A 21,091-nucleotide genomic window follows, 5' to 3' on the forward strand; every position below is an offset into this window, starting at 1 on the left:
CACATACAAGCAACAAAGCTCACAGGAATCTGGGCCGAAGGTGTCAATGACCCAACAGGCAGCATGATGGAGGCAAAGACAATGAGCATTGCCCTGAGACAAGGGGACAGAGCAACCCTCAAACTCGCACAAAGCGAGAGGGGACTCAGGGATCACATCCATCGGACCCGAGTGCCTCTGCGGGGTTTCCCAGGGCCCCTAGACTGGGTCTGTTAAGGGTTATCCCAGGCAGGGTACTGCTAACCGATGCCCTAGCTACCAAACAACACTGCTAAAGCTGAACCCCCGGGACGTGTCCACTCACGAGGGTGAAGCAGGGGGTACCACCAAACAAGAAGCAAACCCTAATATAACAGGGGGTAGTAGACACCAAGGCAGACCCCCCCTTTCCCACCAGGCAAAACACAAAAATAAAAGAAAAACCTCATAAGAGGACAACGTTCCCAGAAAGAACAGAGCCGGCCGCTTTTATGGGTGAAAACTAGCTGCACAGTACCCCATGCCCCTACTAGTGCAAAAACTACTACTTACCCTAAGGTAAACAAAGGTGAAAGGCCTTCAAAACACTCGGGGCGGTCAATTGCCAAGCAGCAAAAGACCAACAGAGGAATATCCAAGGTGACCAAGGTAGAAGAGAACCCCAAGCCCCTAGGGCGGTACTTACAAGGCACTTAGGGAAGGGAGCCCCAAGCGCATGCAGCCCAAGTACCAAAGAATATTACTACTAGCTTCACGCCACTGTAAGAGCAGTACTGAACCAAGGCACAGCACAACAAGAATATGGAGCTGAAGCCACTCGATCGTTGTGCCTCACACTTACCGAAGAACTTGGATGTGGATTGCCGGGGCTGGGGTCTGGGGCTCCCCCTTCCCAAGAGTGGGAAGGGGGAGCTGTGCAGACTTGCGGCACATCTCATGTGACGTACTGCACGTCACATGAGATGTCATACTTGTTTGCTCGTTTTCATTTGGGGAGTTCTATCCACTTATTTGTCTATTTTCGTCGCTTTTAAGCAGAATAGAGGTTTGTTTTGGGACGCTTACCTTTCTGGGTGCCTGTCCCGGTCGATGGCAGATACAGAATGCTCCAAAATCACACATGCAATTCTACAGGCCATTGCTCCTCATGCCTCTCTGAGGAGGCCAGGTTCTGGCTCGTGGTCTCCGGTAGGCCTAGGACTCCACCCACGTCGACTGGTGCCAAAGTTAGGGATAATCATATCAGCCTGGATAGTTCTGGGAAGCCGTATGGGTTCTCCTTAGAAAAATAGTTAAAAAACATAGAAAGCTTATACTAAAAGTCAATAAATGCCAGCAATGCAGTCATATTTAACCACATACAGTTCATACATACATTCATATATACACAGAATAATAAAAAACAGAGTTGAATGTAATGAAACACCATTTTCTGGGTGAGCCCCAGAGGCTCCCTGCAGCTATCGGGCTAATGTAATGCCTGCCCGAAATGCTGCGCGTACTAGTGGCTTTACAAGAGTGTAAATACTGTACTATCCAATGTATTCTCACAAACCCAATGTACCTTCTTGTATTTATATAAATAAATAAATAAATAAATGTGTGATATATTAGTCCGGGACATTAGCTATGGAGTTCGACCTACCAGGAACCATGAGCCAGAACCTGGCCCCTTCAGAGAGGTTTCAGGGAGCAATGGCCCTAGAAAACCCCCTGTGGTTGGGGGTTTTCCTTATCTGCCATCGACACCCGGAAAGGTTAGCATAACAAAACAAACCCCACATGGTAAGAAACTAACAACTAAAACCGAACAGAGAGATAGAACTCCCGTCAATCCCAAGGAAACAAGCAAACATCACACTCCACCACCGCGCCACTCGTCTGCGCAGCCTCCAATCCCCGAAACGGGGGATCCCCGGATCCCCTGCACTGGCTACTCAGACATCTAGTTTGGAAGCTAAGAATCTAAAACAGAAAAATCACCGACAGGAGGGAGGAAGGAAGGGTTGCCAGGGAGCCTCCAGAGCTCAACCAGAAAATGGCATTTCAGTACAGTATATTCAATGCTGGTTTTCTGTGGGGAGCCCCTATGGCTCCCTGGAGCTACATAACCAAAAATAAGAAAAAAAAGGGACTTATTCTGGAGGTGGCTGCCACAAACCCCTCGACGCGAAGTCGAGACAACTTTCTGCAACCTGCGACCCAAAGCAACAAAGGAACACCCAGGAGCAGGAATATTAACCAAATAACGGGCAGCCAGGATCCTGTTCGACCTCCAAAATCTCTGCGCCCGAATATCAGCCAAAAGCACATTGCCAAACACGGCAGCCAAAGCAGCAGCGATTCTAACGTCATGGGCATGAAGATAGACCACAAGCTGGCAAGACTTAATAACCCTGCAGACGACCTGGAAGACCCGAGCCTTGGAACAAGGGAAACCGGATCAACCCAAAGCACACAGATAATGACAGAGAGCCGCAACCGGACACAATACAGGATGTACCCCCGGCCTGACCAACCAAGCATCAATGACCCAAGGACCCCCCCGGAAAGCAGCAGTCTCGTTCTTCGCCATAAAAGGAGAAGGCTGCAAACAAACAAACCTACCACCAGGACTGAAAGAGCAGAAACCCCTGCACTGGAGATGAGCATGAAGCTCCCCAACCCGAACCCCAAAGGCTAATGTCAACAAAAACAGAACCTTGGAAAAACAATCTCGAACAGAGGGGGGGCCACCACAAAATGAGGAGAGGAAAGATAGAAGAGCACCCTGTCCAAGGACCAGGACGGCTCAGGCGGCGCATGAGCAGGCCGGAGGTGAAACAAAGCACGAGAAAGCTTTCGGAACGGGGCAGAGGAGACATCCACCCCAAACACAAGCTGGAGTGGCTCAGCCAGCACCGCATGATACGAGGCGACAGTATTAGGCATTAAACGACGGTCCTGAAAAAGCCAAGATAGAAAGGACAAGACAACCCGATGCGAAATAGAAAGCCTACGAAATGAGAGAAAATGACAAAAAGAATGCCAGGGAACTTCATACTGTCGCCAAGACGAAGCTCTCAGGTAGGATACCATCAATGAACCCACCCGATCACCATACAAATGGTGATAAACTCGTATCAAAAAGACCAGATGCAAAGAGCAGAGAAGAAGACCGAACCAGCCATGTATCGGACTGGACTGACCTGCTCAAAGAAGAGGTGGAGCCGTGGTAAATGCCCTGTATTCAGACACAGAGCAAGCGGCGCCTGAAATCAAGGCTGGGTCGGCCACCAAGGGGCCAGGAGGACTACTCTTCCTGGACAGGACTCCAACTGAGTCAGAACCCGAAGCAACAGTTGGACTAGGGGGAAGAAGTACTGTACAGGTAACCCCACCTTGACCAGTCCTGCCAAAAGGCATCCACCACGACAGCCTCACAGTCGGGAAGGGCGCCAAATATGTCAGGAGACGCCAAGATCACGCCGACATGAAGAGGTCCCCGTCCAGGAGTCCGTATGTCTGGCAGAACCAACTGAAGGAGTCAGCGTAGACCATCCATTCCGTGGACAAAGGAATGAACTGAGACAGGCCGTCTGCCAGGACGTTGGACACTGGACACTCCCCGGATATGAACCGCACAGAGTGCCAAACCCCGAGAAACCAGCAGACGATCCACTCGAAGCGACCAGCCCCAAAGAGGCAAGGACCGAAGAGACCCCCTGTGGTTCAGGCAATGAACCACTGGAGAACAGTCTGAATGGAGCCTGATGGTCGAAACTTGAGCAACCCAAACCCTCCGAAGTGAAAACCAAACTGGTGCGAACTCCCTCATTGTGCTGTGAGCCTGACGGAAAGACAGACCCCACCGCTCCTGGCTGACCTGGTGAGCACTGGTCACAAAGTCCCAGCCAAGAGACAAAGCATCCGTGAATACATCGAGCGAGGGGTTTGGGTAGGCGCCAAGGCACTGAACCCTGAAAACCCCGAAGAGAAAGCCGGTGACGCAGCAACCGACGCAAGGCCCCTGGAGGACGAGCCCAGTGATCGCAAGAGAAGCGGAAGGGCCATCCCCAAAGGAACCAGAACAGACGCCGAAGCCAAACCGGCCTGGCAGGTAGACCAGCACGGCAAAGTTGAAACTCCCGCACAACTGCTTGAGCAACTGCCTAGTCACGCGGGATTCCCCCCCAGAAACAGCAGAAAGTGGGACTGCAGCCGCAGCAACGCCTCTGAATGGAGAGACAAGGAAGTGGTCTGAGAGACCCAATTTTAAGACCCAGCCAGGTCCGAACTTGGGACGGACCAGATGGGACTTTCTCCAGTTCACCAGGAACCCGAACCCGGCGAGTTGGGAAAGAACCAAATCCTTGGTGAGTAGACAAGCTGAACAACTGGGAGCCCACACCAGCCAGTCGTCGAAGTGGGCCAGGACCCGAACGCCTAGCAGTCATAAACGAACCACCACGACCTGGGTACGATGCGTGAATACATGAGGTGCCAGATTTAAGCCAAAATTAAGGCAATGAAAGTGGTAAGTCTGATGCCCCACCACAAAACCTAATCAATCCCTGAACCCTGGATGAATAGGAATGTACCAATATGCATCCTCAAGGACCAGGGACACCATCCAGGCACCCTTCTCCAGGAGAAGCCAAACCTGAGACAGAGTAGTCATCCGAAAGGAGGGGCAAGGAATCCAGGGGCTCAGACGGGACAAGTCCAGAATGAACCGCAGATCCACACAGTCCTGTTTCGGCACTGAAAACAGGCGGGAAACCCACCTGAGGGACAGGGTCGTTTTAACCACATCCAAGCGCACCCATTCCAAGATGACCTGACGAAGCACAGGGGAAGAAGCCAGCCCCAAATCACCCGAAAGAGGAGGAGGAGCCGCTCAACCTCACCACAGGTCGGATGACACGACCAAAAATGGCCACAAATTGTGGGACCAAGCACAAGCAAACAGAACAAGCTTTCCTTCCTCCCATTGCCCTGTCAACGGGGCGAACCGCAAACAGAGCGATCACTGCGCCAACCAGACGATGCTGGCTCTGAAGGCAACGTCGGCTCAGAAACTGGCACCAATGACCCACCTCGACCAGTGGAACCCCGAGCCCTAGCACAACCCTTCCGAGAAGGTCGAGAACGGCCGCCCTGGAGAACCAACAAGTCCGGCCATAGGACAACTAGATGAAACCACCTGTGACGTGACCGCACTGCGTGAATCTGCATGACCGCAGCCTCTGCAAACAGCAAAGGGCAAAATGGAGACAAAAACCTAAGAACCAGGGCCCAAGCAGATCCCAAAGAGAAGGCGAGCACAGCATGACGGCATGCAAGGGGAGAATCAAAGAATAGAGACACCGCCTCCTTCAGGATAGGCACAAAGAGCTTCAACAGTGTGGCCAATGCCCTAGCCGCCGAGAACAACACCCCAGATGAAGACCCAGCACTCAACGCCTCCACATCCTCCTCAAGCGAGGCAGAAGACAGTTCGAGAAGGGAAAAGAAGCATAAGACTGAAGCCAAATGCCCATGGGTGCACAAATGCTCCACAACCAAGGAGACTGAAAGGGAAGGAGCCTGCACGTGCAGCTGCACAAGGCCAACATCCTGAGAAAGCACAGGGGTGAACAAGCATGCATTAAGTTGCTCAAACTTGCCCCCCCCCCTTCCCCAAGCAAATCTGCTGAACAATAGGCATTTCTCACTACTCAAGGTATGGAACCGACAGAATCCATGACACGCCCCCCAACAAAAAGAAAGGGCAATCTGCCAGCCAGGAAGACTCCAGAACCTCCAAACATACCCAAAATAGGGAAGAACTGAACTCAAAAGAGGACGGATCCATAATAGAGGCAGAATCCAGGTCTCACAGGAGGTATGCAGCCAGAACCTCCCGAACCTCCCTGGCGGAGATACAAGAAGCAGAAAACCTCCGGAAAGACAGGGCCGAGGTACCCAAAGGGGCCCGGAAAGGAACCAAATCATATAGGGAAGGGGGTAAGAAAACCCCCTCCCCCTGCAACAATAAACCCTGCGAAGAAGGCACTAGTACCCAAGCGAGGTTAAAGGGAAACCCAAGGGCCCCAGGGTGCCTCCTACCCAGCCCCGAGATCCCCCAAGTCGGGACCCGGAGCAGAGCAGTCCTCCTTACACTCTACTCCTGAAGAAAAGGCAGAGTCCAGGGGAAAAGCTGACAAGAACACAGTAGAGGTCGCCACAAAGACAAAACACCGCTAAGGAATTCAAGGCCAGAGAAGTGTACACCCTGGACAACATTAGCTGATGAACTGGATGTCTGAGTAGCTGGCGTAGGGGTTCCGGGCTCCATCTTCCCCCTCTCGGGAAGGGGAGGGCTGCACGAATGAGCGGCGCGGTGGTGAAGTGTGATCTTTACTTGTTAGCTTGTTTCCTTGGAATTGACAGGAGTTCTACCTCTAAGTTCAGTTTTAGTTGTTAGTTTCTTACCATGTGGGGTTTGTTTTCTTATGACTACCTTTCTGGATGCCTAATCTTGGTCGAGGGCAGATAGGGAAAGCCCCCAACCACAGGAGGGTTTTCCAGGGCCATTGCTCCCTGAAACCTCTCTGAAAGGGTCAGGTTCTGGCTCGTGGACCCTGGTAGGTCGAACTCCACAGCTAATATCCCAGACTAATATATATCACACATTAGCCTGATAGCTCCAAGGAGCTGTAGGGGCTCCCTACAGAAAAGCAGCATTATGACTATTGTTAATTTTCTTATAGATATTTTCCATTCTACATATATACCTTCTACCATCTAGACTCAGTATTGGTTCCCAAACTGGGAGCCACGGCCCCTTGGGGGGCCTTTTTTTGCAATAGGTAAGAGGGCCATAAGTTGAGGCAGTATACAAGTTATGATACCAAAGGGGAGGGGGGGAAAAATAACCAGCTGGTGGAGTGAGCTCACAGGATGCTAATATTTTATTAATATTGAGTGTAGGAGCCATTAATAAGGATGCTATATGAAACAGGGGGTAATGACCATAAAAAGTTTGGGAACCACTTCATTAACCAGGCTGTGATTCATTTGTCAAGTTATGAGAAGCCATGCCCAACAGCCTTGTTGACCAGTCCAGCAACGAGGCCTGCTCGAGGACCAGGCTGTGGGGACGTTGAGCCCCAAAATTACTGTATTGTAAGGTAACCGCAAGGTTACCTTGCCTTGCCTTTCTAGGTGAAGAAATACAAAATCACTTAATCTTTCCACTGTATTTCTTTGATGTTTCATCAACAATGTGGCATCTTCAGGAATATATGCTTTGATACTAAGAACCCAGGTATACTAATTTTACATGAAAAAACATAGACAATTACGAGCATGGGTACACCTCTCCCTACGATTAACAAGTCTTTAATCAATGAGACCAACAAAAGATCAGGCAAGGTGATTGCTACCTAACTCCAGTTATTGTCTACCAGGTCTGTTGTCTACCTTCTGGATCAATGGAGGGTCATCAAACAACTGTTTGCTCAAAGTCGAAGTCACTTTAATGTTAATTACTGGTGTCAGCATTCGAATGAACGTGGCCTAAAGTGTACAGCGCCTTCTTCAATCATCGTTGCATCTGATTATTGTAGTGTCCCTCACTATGTCCTGGTGATTCAGGATGGTGTTGAGTCGAGAATGATGTTGCTTAATTTCACCTTGCAAATAAAGTGTAGGACATCTACTCAGAGTATTTATTCACGGCGTTTCCAATACAGCATACTTTTCAGAATGCACAGTATCCAGAAGTGCACTTGCATTTATATACAGTACTACTACATTAGTACACTTCAGTTTGTCAGTCAGAAATATTATTTCTCATGATGAGGGAAGGTGTACAAGGGTTGTTATAATAAATGATAGGACAAATCCTTGCATTTTCACTGCATGGTTTAAAATTCCTGTCAATTATATAATGTATAACCTTTTCATCCTTCATATAGTTGAGTGAGTAAATGTATTTTCAGGATACACTTCAATGTCTTTCCTTTTGGGCTGATTATCCTCTCCCTGGGGGGCCAATTATTCCTAGTCAAATTGCAACTTAGTTTCTTATTAATGATTTTGTCTTTCTGTACTGCTGTAATCGTTATTCACGATAATTTGGTGGATTCCTTCGAGTTCATGGTGCAAGAGCTACCAAGAAGAGCATGTATGTATTGCACGACCTACGGATGTAGGTCGTGCATGCAGCCCGAGTACTGAAGAATCACTCCTGGCTCGCACACCCTCTATAAGACAGCCACCACGCCACAAGGCACGGAGCTGAGACCAACACCGGAGCCAGAGCTCATGACTTCTGCCTAGCGCATCAGCCTCAGAACTGAGGTCTTGGGTTGCCGGCGTGAGGGGGTTATCTTGTGATGATTTCGGGGCTTAGCGTCCCTGCGGCCGAGTCCTCGACCAGGCCTCCTTTTTGTTACACCCCCCCCCCCCCCAGGAAACAGTCCATAGCAGCTGTCTAACTCCCAGGTACCTATTTACTGCTAGGTAACAGGGGCATCAGGGTGAAAGAAACATTTTGCCCATTTGTCTCCGCCTCCACCGGGGATCGAACCCGGAACCTCGGGATTACGAAGGGGTCTGGGGCTCCCCCTTCCCCTTCTCGGGGAGGGGGGAGCTGCGCAGACGGCGGTGCAGTGACGTGATGACATCATGCTCGTTAGCTTGTTTTTGTTTTGGGAGTTCTGTCCACTAGTTCATCTCTCAGTAGCAATTTCTTAACCATAATAGAGGTTTGTTTTGGGATGCTTACCTTTCTGGGTGCCTAACTCGATCAAAAGAAGACATAGAATGCTTCCAGCCACATGGGGGTTTCTATAGGCCATTGCTCCTTGTGCCTCTCTGAGGGGGGACCCAGGTTCTGGCTCATCGTCCCCGGTAGGCCTAAGAATTCCATACACATGACTGATGCCAAAGTCTGACATTAGCAGTATCAGCCTGGATAGCTCCGGTGAGCCAAAGGTGCTCCCTCCAGAAAATACAGATTGAGTGATTTAGTGTTTCTTCATCCTTTATATGGTAGACGGTATTTACATTGAATGGAAAATATCCATAAGAAAATGAACAATAGTCACAATGCCGTTGTGCTTAATTACATGTGTATTAGAGAAAACCTGCTCCTCCAAATAAATATAAATATAAATATAAATATATATATATATACTGTATATATATATATATGTCGTACCTAGTAGCCAGAACGCACTTCACAGCCTACTATGCAAGGCCCGATTTGCCTAATAAGCCAAGTTTTCCTGAATTTTCTCCAATTTTTTTCTTATGAAATGATAAAGCTACTCATTTCATTATGTATGAGGTCAATTTTTTTCATTGGAGTTAAAATTAACGTAGATATATGACTGAACCTAACCAACCCTACCTAACCTAACCTAACCTATCTTTATAGGTTAGGTTAGGTTAGGTAGCAGAAAAAGTTAGGTTAGGTTAGGTTAGGTAGGTTAGGTAGTCGAAAAAAAACATTAATTCATGAAAACTTGGCTTATTAGGCAAATCGGGCCTTGCATAGTAGGCTGAGAAGTGCGTTCTGGCTATTAGGTACGACATATATATATATATATATATATATATATATATATATATATATATATATATATATATATATATATATATATATATATATATATATATTATGCAGTATTTATTAATTCAAATTATTAAGAATTTAAGAATTAACAAGGCTAAATAAACTACTCCGACTACTTCAGATCAAGGGCACAATGCTGAAGATGTTTGAAGAATAATTTCCGGTATTGTTGGCAATGCACCAGCTGATCAGAGCAATCTAAGGTGGTTAGTGATTAACCTGATTCTGCATCAAATGATGCCTCTTGACAGCCATGATCAGCTGATGGACCGCTCTACTGGCCAATATAAATCTCAAACATGTCCAGGTCTTAGGAAACACAGACAGCACAAAGCACTGACCTTGGTGGCTCACCCACTCATGTTCTCCCTAAAACTAAAAAGACTTCTTTTCTAACTGAACTTTCTCCTTTCATGAAATAGAATGTAGAAATGATGATTTCTATCACCCCAGCTTCCATTAGAAGGCGGTGGCGAAGGAATAACGAATGTATATATACGTGTATGCTGTATGTGGATCTGCTTGAGTGAGTGTGTGTGTGTGTGTATATGAGTGCATTTATACAAGTGTGTATATATATGTGTGTGTGTGTGTGTTGCATATAGGGCTGTGTGGTATGTATGGAGATGATGCGGTGTGCCTACCTGTTGTACTGTGAGGATCTAGTGGCATGAATGCATCTGATGTGTGGTGTGATGCATCCCTGAAGTGTTGTGTCTCTTCTTGAAGTACGTGTCCTTAAAGTGGGACATGAGTCCCTGATGTGTTACATGTGTCCCCTGATGTGTTACCTGTGTCCCTGATGTGTTATATGTGTCCCTGATGTGTTATGTGTCCCTGATGTGCTACATGTGTCCCCAATGTGTTACCTGTGTCCCTGAAGTTTTACCTATGTCCCTGAGGTTGACGATGACCTGGTGGGTTATGTGAGGACCTGGTGGGTGAGTTGTGGACCTGGTGGATGGGTTATGTGAGGCCCTGGTGGGTGAGTTGTGGACCTGGTGGATGGCTTATGTGAGGCCCTGGTGGGTGAGTTGTGGACCTGGTGGGTGGGTGGGTTATGTGAGGCCTTGGTGGGCGAGTTGTGGACCTGGTGGGTTATGTGAGGCCCTGGTGGGTGAGTTGTGGACCTGGTGGATGGCTTATGTGAGGCCCTGGTGGGTGAGTTGTGGACCTGGTGGGTGGGTGGGTTATGTGAGGCCTTGGTGGGCGAGTTGTGGACCTGGTGGGTTATGTGAGGCCCTGGTGGGTGAGTTGTGGACCTGGTGGGGTGGGTAATGTGAGGACCTGGTGGGTGGGTTATGTGAGGACCTGGTGGGATATGTGAGGACCTGGTGGGTGAGTTGTGGACCTGGTGGGTTATGTGAGGACCTGGTGGGTGGGTTGTGGACCTGGTGGATGGGTGGGTTATGTGAGGACCTGGTGTGTGAGTTGTGGACCTGGTGGGTTATGTGAGCACCTGGTGGGTGGGTTGTGGACCTGGTGGGTGGGTGGGTTGGTTATGTGAGGACCTGGTAGGTGAGTTGTGGACCTGGTGGGTTATGTGAGGACCTGGTGGGTGGGTTGTGGACCTGGTGAGTTATGTGAGGACCTGGTGGGTGAGTTGTGGACCTGGTGGGTTATGTGAGGACCTGGTGGGTGGGTTGTGGACCTGGTGAGTTATGTGAGGACCTGGTGGGTGAGTTGTGGACCTGGTGGGGTGGGTAATGTGAGGACCTGGTGGGTGGGTTGTGGACCTGGTGGATGGGTGGGTTATGTGAGGACCTGGTGTGTGAGTTGTGGACCTGGTGGGTTATGTGAGCACCTGGTGGGTGGGTTGTGGACCTGGTGGGTGGGTGGGTTATGTGAGGACCTGGTGGGTGAGTTGTGGACCTGGTGGGTTATGTGAGGACCTGTTGGGTGAGTTGTGGACCTGGTGGGTTATGTGAGGACCTGGTGGGTGAGTTGTGGACCTGGTGGGTTATGTGAGGACCTGGTGGGTGGGTTATGTGAGGCCCTGGTGGATGAGTTGTGGACCTGGTGGGTTAGATGAGTACACAGAGGTGACAGTTATCAGATGTGGAGTCGTGACAGTTGTCAGGCGTGGAAACAAAAGTAACAGTTGCTGGGTGTGGCAATGCAAGTGAGAGTTGCCAAGTGTGGAGATGGTAGTGATAGTTTCTGGATGTGGAGATGAAAGTGAGTATGAAAAAGTATGAAAAAAATGACAAATACCAGGTGTGGAGAGAGAAGTGACAGTTGCAGGCATGGAAATGAAAGTGTCAATGTGGAAAGGAAAATGATAGCTGACGGAGGCAGAGACGAAAGTGACAGTTGCCGGGTGTGGTGATGGATTTGACATTTGCCTGGGTGATGAGATGCAGATGACAGTTACCAGGAGAGATGGATTTAATATTTGCCAGATTTAGAGATGCTTGTGACAGTTGTCTGGTGTGAAGATGGAGGTGACAGTTGCTGGGTGTAGATGGAAGTACTGTAGCAGTTTCCATGTGTGGAACTCAAAGTGAAAGTTGACAGGTGTGGAAACTGACGTGTCAGTTTCTGGGTGTAGAGGTGGAAGTGACAGTTGCCGGGGCTGTAAACAGAACTGACAGATGTCAGGCATGATAGTGTTGGTTGCTGGGTGTGGAGACAGAAGTGACAGTTTCCGGGTGTGGTAGTCACAGTTGCTGGGTGTGGAGACGGAAGTGACAGTTGCCGGGCGTGGGTTGCAGGAGAAGCCGCGACCGTTCACCCGGCTGCTGGAGTCCGTGGAGCGAGCTCGGGCAGCGAGGGAAGGCTCAGCCGCTGACAAGCCCAACAAGATCTCCAACAGAGGTACGCCCACACAGAACTACGCCCACACGCCCACATAGCAGTTGCTCCGGGGTGGGGAGGGTAGGGGCAGCGGGGTAGCATGACCAGTAGATGGTTCGGGGAAGGACTTATATTCTTACAGTCGCACGGAACCCATCAAGACAGAGCCTCAACACCCATGACTCATGCATGTTGTTATTTTCTTTCTTACACCGTTTCTGTGTGGTTTGTTTCTTTAAATAATATCTTTATTTAGTCTAGAACTAAAACACCACAATACTGTTTATATTAAGTATAATGTGAGAGTATAGAGGTGGTTGTGGCGGGCAGCGTGAGTGCGGGTTGGTATTTTACAGGTCGCAGCGGTAGCAAATCATCGCTAGGTGGAGACTCGCTTGACTCAAAGCGATCACATGGCTCTCCAGAACGGCGGAAGTCAATCTTGAAGCACCGAGACCCGGAGACGGAGCAGCTGCTGCCGGACCTCACATATAGCCCCCCACTGGGTGAGCACGAGAAGATTGGGAGACCCACTCTCAAAGGCATCGGGCCAAGGGCGGGCGGGAAGCCTCACGCCCTCCCCGTCAAGTTCGTGGGCGTGGACGAGGAGGAGGACAGTAACCGCCCACGCCGTATCTTGCCCCGCTCTCCCATGCCACGGAGACATCCGCAGCGAGCGCCGCTTGCGGACTTGTTTGCAGATTTTGCGGGCCAGGAAAAGGCTGCACGGGATGAAGCAACCCCGGAAAATATCTTAAAAGATTCACTTGAGCCCAGTTTTATCTCAATGGCAACCAGCCTTGACCAGCGTAACGCCAACACAGTGCTGCGCTGCTCCAAGGCTCCTTGCTTGTATAACCAGCCTGCCTCCACCTCGCCCATGGCCATGTCCCCTGACGAGGTGGGCGAGCCGCTGCTCTGCCTATGTGGTGCGCCCATGACCCGGGTAGCCGCACATGCGCCGACCATCATCACGCCCACCAGTGCCAACCCAGTCATGGAGAATTGCCTACTCACCGATGACCTCAACAACGGCCCCACCACACTGCGAGATATCGACGACCTGCTGTTTGCTGACCACACGCCCACTGAGGAGACCCATCTTCTTGACCACTCCCTCTCTCTCACGCACAACTCTGGCCTTAACAGCTAACCCGTAAGTACATCATATATCTTGCTTATCAAGGATGAACCTTACTGCCTGGCTTCTTTGAACTTTATTCTCTGGCCTGCCTGATTTTCAACAGCCTCCTGAAGCTTTTCTACATAATTAAATTGTACTGTTCACAAGTCTTACTGTATTGTTATCTTATCTGTAGGCTTAACTTTCAATGGCATTACATCAGCATTTGGACCTAACAACCCACCTACCCATAACAAGGCCATGAAATTCCTCAAGCTTTTGTATGTCTTAATGTCATTAAACTGAATATATACTACAGAAGGTCTTAAATTGTAGATATGCTACAGGTCCTAAGCTGTACGTATACTACAGGTCCTAAGCTTTAGATATGCCACAGGTTTAAAGCTGTACATATGCTACAGGTCTAAAGCTGTACATATGCTACAGGTTTAAAGCTGTACATACGCTACAGGTCCAAAGCTGTACATACGCTACAGGTCCAAAGCTGTACATATGCTACAGGTCCAAAGCTGTACATACGCTACAGGTCCAAAGCTGTACATATGCTACAGGTCCAAAGCTGTACATATGCTACAGAAGGTCCTAAGCTGTACATACATTTAAACAAGACCCTAAACTGTACAAGTGCTACAAAATGTCTTAAAGCACATACATACATACATACATACATACATACATACATACATACATACATACATATATATATATATATATATATATATATATATATATATATATATATATATATTTATTTATTTATTTATTTTGCAACAGCAAGCCCCAAACTTGCTGTTGCAATATAGAACATTCCATATTTTATGGAATGTCCTAAAATGTACATATGCTACAGCAGTTATTGCCTTGTATTGAAGCAGGCCAAAAATGTTATGTATACAGTACTGTGTTGTGAAATGCCCTAACTACACATATGCTATGAAATCCCCCAACCCCTACATATGCTATGTTATATCCAAAACTGTACATATGCTATGGAAGGCCCAAAATCATGCACATGTTATAGAATGTTCTAAATTGTATATATGCAATAGAATGATCTAAGCTGCACATATGCCACACAATGCCCCAAACCTGGGAAATTGCAGAACAACTACTGTACAGAAATAATTGTATTTTTTTTAAGATAATTCATGACTTTAAATAATTAACCCAAAATTTTCACTTTTCAAAATAAAGAAATGTTTTGTGAAATGTAGTGCAGTGGTCAGTGCAGTAAGCTCTCAACTGAATGAAGCCGGGTGTGATTTCTGGGGAGGATGAGATGTTTAGGTACATTTCCTGACACCTGATGCCTCTGTTTACCTAGCTGTAAATAGTTTCGTTGGAGTTAATCGGCTGTTTTGGGCTGCACCCTGGAAAAGGTTGGCCATTGACCTAGAGACCTCAATGAACCCAACAGCCTTCCTCTCCTTGACAATGGGAACCCATATCATAGTAGTGAGGCAGCTCCTTTAGACCCATATGCATGAGACAGTTCCTATTGGTCCATATAAGGCAGCGCTTATTTCTACCCAAGCAAATTCATTCATATATCAACTAAACACACTCATGGACAACATTTAGGAATCATCATGTAGCTCTCACTCCCCCATAGTCACTTATAGGTAAGCACTGTAGTCCTTTTTAATCAGATACTTCCATAGATAATATGAATGTGAATTCAAATATTTTGCTCATAACAATTAAAAAAGTTCATGCAGGATCTGGTGTCGGAACAGCAGTAAATGGGCAGACCCCATCACAATATATGTAAGCATTAACCCCAATATAATCTACAGCACACACATTGTAAATCTAAAGAAAATGTTGGTTATAAACAGCAATAGTGTACTTGAATATTAATAGTTACATTTTTAAATAAATAAATAAGGAAGAGGGATCTGTGGCCTTATACAGGGAATCCACAACTTATGAAAAGGATAAGTTCCGAAAAGATGTTCGTATGTCAGCTATTCTTAACCCCAAAACAGATTTCAAGTACAGTAGTTTATAATTGGGGGATATACTCTCAAACCACCAAAAATGAATGTACACAATAAAAATTTTAGGGGAAGATAAGATAGCAAACAATTTTTATTTACCTAGAATAATAGAGTTGCCCAGCTTGTCTGACTATGCTGTTTGAAGAGTGAAGGGGTCTAATTGGTAGAGGAAGAAGCAGCAGATGGTGGTGATGCATGTGGTGAGAGACTGATGGGTCATCTTCAATGTCACTGGTTACTGTAGATGTCAAAAATATGTCATTTTCCATAATACGTACATTGACACCTCAACAATTCTTATGAGCATAATTAAATATACTGTTCGTTCCTTCTCTCCCCCCCCCATGCTCTAAGGGCACAGTTTATTGAGCAAAATCTTGTGGGCCTTCAATAAGTAAAGAAAACTGCACCCCCTCCTCCTATAATGATAGTACTTACATCAACTATTTACTTGAATGTACAAAAATGGACAGCCAGCAAAATTCATATGTTGTACTATAGTATTAACTTTTGTAGAGGGCATAGAAAAAATGTCTAGGCTTGGTATAGCACACACACATTATTAGTACTACATTAGGCCTAAGGGTAATTAAGATAATTGTCAGGAGATAGTGCTAAGTCAGTATGACTATACACTTGGAAGAGATATGAGGATAAGGATTTAGGATAGGACAGTGGAAAGGAATGGTGCCCAACCCCTTGGATGGTTGGAGATTGAACATCAACCTACAATAAGCAAAACAATTGCTCTACCGTTCAATCCAAGTGATTGGACAAGATATGTTACGTCTATGTTAGCATATACTTCCCAATTTTTTTAGTATGCCAGTTGGGCTAATCCACTAATAAAAAATGTGAACTTTTGAGGTCTAACATTCCATTTTCATACACTTGGCTTAATAGTTGCTATAAATATTATCATTGTTGGAGATTGGGCTGAGAAAATCATAGCTGCATTTGTGCAGGATGTGCAAACCAATGAGAGAACCACCTTCTCTATTGTTATCAGCCACTTTCAGAGTGTGGGAGCCTGCTCCTGCCTCACTAAAGTCTGTCAGAGGGTCATTCTGTCCATAGACCACAATCGGCTCCAACGAACAGAGCAGGAAGGAGAGAGAGACCTATTTAAGTTCAGCCTGTCACATAATGGGTACATACTAGCAGAACCTGACTGGAGAGAGATTTCACCATCTTCCACAACCCAGCATATGACCATGTGCGATGTAAGTTGGTGTTTCTCCCGTCTCAGAGCAGTTGATAATTGCTAGTTTCAATTATAGTGAAATGGGTCGTCTCTCTCTCTTGACTCTGGTCTATCTCCAACACTCTTTCTCCTCCTATCACCTATTATTAATTGCATTTTCCTTGATAAAATCCAAGAAACTTGACTCATTGATAATTAATTCATAATCAAAATTACGATCAAGTTCAATATCTAGCCTGATAGACCTATGGAATGAGATTTAGACAATGTTTACTTGTCTATTCAAATTATTAATCATCTTGTACACCAATACAAATGTTGTATCAAGACTGTGTCATCAATTCTAGAATTTGCAGACAAGTTTTTGTATAGAAGTACATTCAGAATAATTATACAGTATATTGCCACACTGAGGACCATTAGTTGCATCTTCAATTGTGTGGCAGGAGTGTGCCATGTACAGGAAAGGAACCAGATTACCTTGTACATTAGACAATGCACCACTGGATACCAAAACCTAACTTAAACCACCATAATCAAACTCGACCTAAGTCACCACAACCAAACCTAAACCACCATAAACGAACATGACCTAAGCCACCATAACCAAACCTGACCTAAGCCACCAAAAGCAAACCTGACTAAACCACTACAACCAAACCTGACCTAAGGCACTACAACCAAACCTGACCTAAGCCACAACAACCAAACCTGACCTAAGCCATCACAAACAAACCTAACTTAAGCCATCACAAACAAACCTAACCTAAGCCATCACAAACAAACCTGACCTAAGCCACAACAACCAAACCTGACCTAAGCCACCACAAGCAAGCCTGACCTAAGCCACTACAACCAACCCTGACCTAAGCCACCACAAGCAAACCTGACCTAACCAACCACAACCAAACCTGACCTAAGCCACTACAACCGAACTTGAGCTAAGCCACCACAAGCAAACGTGACCTAAGCCACTACAACCGAACCTGAGCTATGCCACCACAAGTAAACCATTCTGATATAAATTATCTTGTAGAGTATACTGTATAATTTCCACCTATTTACATTAATTTAATACATGTTTCTTCAAGTTTACAATAAATAAAACCAGCATTGAATGTAAAGAAATGCCTATTTCTGTGTGAGCCTCAATGGCTCACTGAAGCTACTATGCTGATATAGGGCAAACTACTAGGTGCAGTCAGTCACGGTGTTCGTTTCGGCCTACTGGAGACCATGAGCCAGAACCTGGCCTCCTCAGAGAAACACAGAGAGTGGTGGCCATATGACAAAATTTCTGTGAATTTTTAATCATATCCACCACCACCACCACCAGGGAAACACCCAGACAGTCAATGAGATAAAACAGGCCACTGATGATTAGAAATGATACTGCAGCCTTAAAACCACCAAAGAATCCCAATAATGTAAACAATAAAAAATGAATAAAACTAGCATCTGCTCATTTGCCCCTACCTCCAACCCTTCCTTTGGGAGAGAGGCAGAAAAGCAGCTGAACCTCAAACACAGGCATGAAAAAGAGACTGCTGACTGACCAGCAGTTGAGCCAGTGGATCCCTCAAGAACCTTTTCATAAAGCCAGCAAAGATGAGCAGCCAGGGTGCAAGGGAATACTGCAAGCAGTTGATAACAACACCTTGGACAACCGAACCAAGACACAACAAACCTACCAAGACAGGACTGGCGGCACCAAACACCACACAAGATACACCTCCTGGCCAAACAACGAAGCAAAGAACAACCCTGGGACCAGGAGAGCATGACACTTGCCTACCTGACAACCGAAAGCCCAATCGGACTGAATGGACACCAAGGCCAGGAAAAAACCAGCATTGAATGTAATGATATGCCATTTTCTGGGTAGAGCCCCGTTGGTTCCCAGGAGCAATCGGAGTAATATTAGCTATATTAGTCTAAGGCTTCAGTCTCACAGAGTTCGAGCCTACTGGGGACCACTAGCCAGAACCTGGTCCCCTCAGAGAGGCACAGGGAGCAATGGCCTACGGAACTCCTTTGTATGAGAGTAGTCATGTCTGCTATCGACAGGGGTTAGACACCAAGAAAGGTAGGTGCCCCAAAACAGACCCCAACTGGTAGGAAAATTGCAACCGGAGACTGAACAGAACCTAACCCCCCACCCCCAAGGAAAACTAGTTAACAAGCAGGGGGGTGGGGGAACCAGCCCACCGAGCTGGTCGCTGGATCGCTAATTTGAAGACTGTCAAACGGAACAAAAGCCGCCGACCGGAGGGAGGAAGGGTGCTAGGGAACCTCAGGGGCTCTACCCAGAAAATGGCATTTCATTACATTCAACGCTGGTTTTCTGTGGGTAAGCCCCGTCAGCTCCCTAGAGCTAGCTACCCAAAGAGCAGAAAAAAAAGGGACTTACTCGGGAGGCGGCTGGACCGTAGCACTCATGACGAAGACGAGACAACTGGCTACAACCGCCGACCCAAGGTGACACAAGACTGCTGAGGCCCCCGGCACATTAACAAGATACTGAGCAGCCAGAACCCTGTTCGGCCTCCAAAACCCTCGCACCTGAATTTCAGCCCAAGACATGTTCCCCAAACACAGCAGTCAGAGCTGCGAACTTCCGAACATCATGGGCATGAGGGTAGACTACAGGCTGGCTAGACTTATAACCCTGCAGACGACCTGAGAGACCCCAAGGCCTGGAACAGGTAATGAGGGATACTGGGTCAATCCACAGCTCGTTACCGGACACAGAATCTGAGACGTGCAGGTAACGGCGTAAAGCCGCAACCAGACACAACACATGATGCACCCCTGGCCTGGCCAAGCATCAATAACCCACGGACCCCTCCAGAAGCCCGCCGTCTCATTCTTCACCAGAAAAGAAAAAGATGGCTGCAAACAAACAAACCATGCATCAGGACCAAAAGAGCAGAAGCTTCTGCGTTGGAGGAGAGGATGAAGCTCCCTGACTGGACCCCTAGAAGCCAAAGCCAACAAAAATAAAGCTTTCTGAAAGCTGTCACTGACTGAAAGGACCATCACAAACCGAGCAGCAGAGAGAAAGGAGAGCACTCGGTCCAAAAACCAGGTCCGCTCAGGCGGCGCACGAGCAGGCCTGAGGTGGATAAAAACACGAGAAAACGCCGCCTGCTTGATTCCTGCTGATGGGGTTCTGGGAGTTCTTCTACTCCCCAAGCCCGGCCCGAGGCCAGGCTTGACTTGTGAGAGTTTGGTCCACCAGGCTGTTGCTTGGAGCAGCCCGCAGGCCCACATACCCACCACAGACCGGTTTGTCCAGCACTCCTTGAAGAAAACTATCTAGTTTTCTCTCGAAGATGTCCACGATTGTTCCGGCAATATTTCTTATGCTCGCTGGGAGGATGTTGAACAACCGTGGACCTCTGATGTTTAAATAGTGTTCACTGATTGTGCCTATTGCACCCCTGTTCTTCACTGGTTCTATTCTGCATTTTCTTCCATATCGTTCACTCCAGTACATTGTAATTTTACTGTGCAGATTTGGGACCTGGCCCTCCAGTATTTTCCACATACAGTACTAGCATATATTATTTATATGCCTCTTTATTAGAGCCATCTCCACTTTTCGTCCCAATTCCTTTGTTTATGCATTCTTTTTCTTCTGTTTTTTCATTGTTTATATTACCTGACTCTGCAATATTGCTGTTGTTTTGTACTACAATACCCTCTTCCTCGACACTTCTGCTGTGTTCTCTAAACTACCTGTTCCTGAGTTTTGGTCGTTAACCAATGTTTTTCACTGTCCACATATATCACTGGTAGCTTATCTGTGAATGTTAATCTGTGTGACTCGGGAATGGCATTCATCAGTTGGGTTATGTTTTCACATATTAACCTGTCATTTTTGCAAACCCAGTATATTCCTTGTCTGTTTGTGCATGCTGTAGATAATGCTACACAGCTCAGATGAAATCTTGTGTTACAGATGCAACACTTGATGCCTACACTATGTCTTCCAAATTCTTTAAAACACTTGCCTCACAACTCCATTGTCTGATGTATTGTATTTGTGCTTCACCGTATGTATCCCTTGTTGACTTTAGTAATTTTACTATTTATAACGAGACCAGCGAGCCAAAAAACAGAACCGGATGAAGGTGGGAAAGACCACAGAGGACAAGGGAGCTCTGGCCAACACAGAAAAAGCCCACACCGAACAATGTGAAAGGAAGAAGCCTGCCCAGAACCCACCCACCCCCTAAAGGAGAAGAAAAAGGCTGACCAAGTACAACATGGACCAAGGGCAAACAAAATTTCCACAAACGTGGAGGTTGGCAAAAACTGGGCAAGTCACTTTTGACTGCCCAGAGAGGGACAAGGAG

At 47.0% G+C, this 21,091-nt stretch overlaps 2 protein-coding genes across 2 annotated transcripts in view; one reads left to right on the top strand and one right to left on the bottom strand.

Moving 5' to 3' along the window:
- Window positions 1–21,091, bottom strand: part of LOC138349978 (potassium voltage-gated channel protein Shab-like) — a 588,390-nt gene that overhangs the window by 455,981 nt on the left and 111,318 nt on the right. The window lies entirely within an intron of this gene.
- The window catches only part of LOC123755946 (potassium voltage-gated channel protein Shab), a 173,377-nt gene that overhangs the window by 150,940 nt on the left and 1,346 nt on the right, over window positions 1–21,091 (top strand). Inside the window, exons 7-8 of the mRNA XM_069300223.1 lie at window positions 12,301–12,403; window positions 12,739–13,538. Coding sequence (XP_069156324.1) covers window positions 12,301–12,403; window positions 12,739–13,535 — 900 coding nt within the window. The 3' untranslated portion in view covers window positions 13,536–13,538. The remainder of the gene's footprint in view (window positions 1–12,300; window positions 12,404–12,738; window positions 13,539–21,091) is intronic.

The sequence above is a fragment of the Procambarus clarkii genome, chromosome 43 (genome assembly GCF_040958095.1).
Source record: "Procambarus clarkii isolate CNS0578487 chromosome 43, FALCON_Pclarkii_2.0, whole genome shotgun sequence".
In the NCBI taxonomy this organism is placed as follows: domain Eukaryota; kingdom Metazoa; phylum Arthropoda; class Malacostraca; order Decapoda; family Cambaridae; genus Procambarus; species Procambarus clarkii.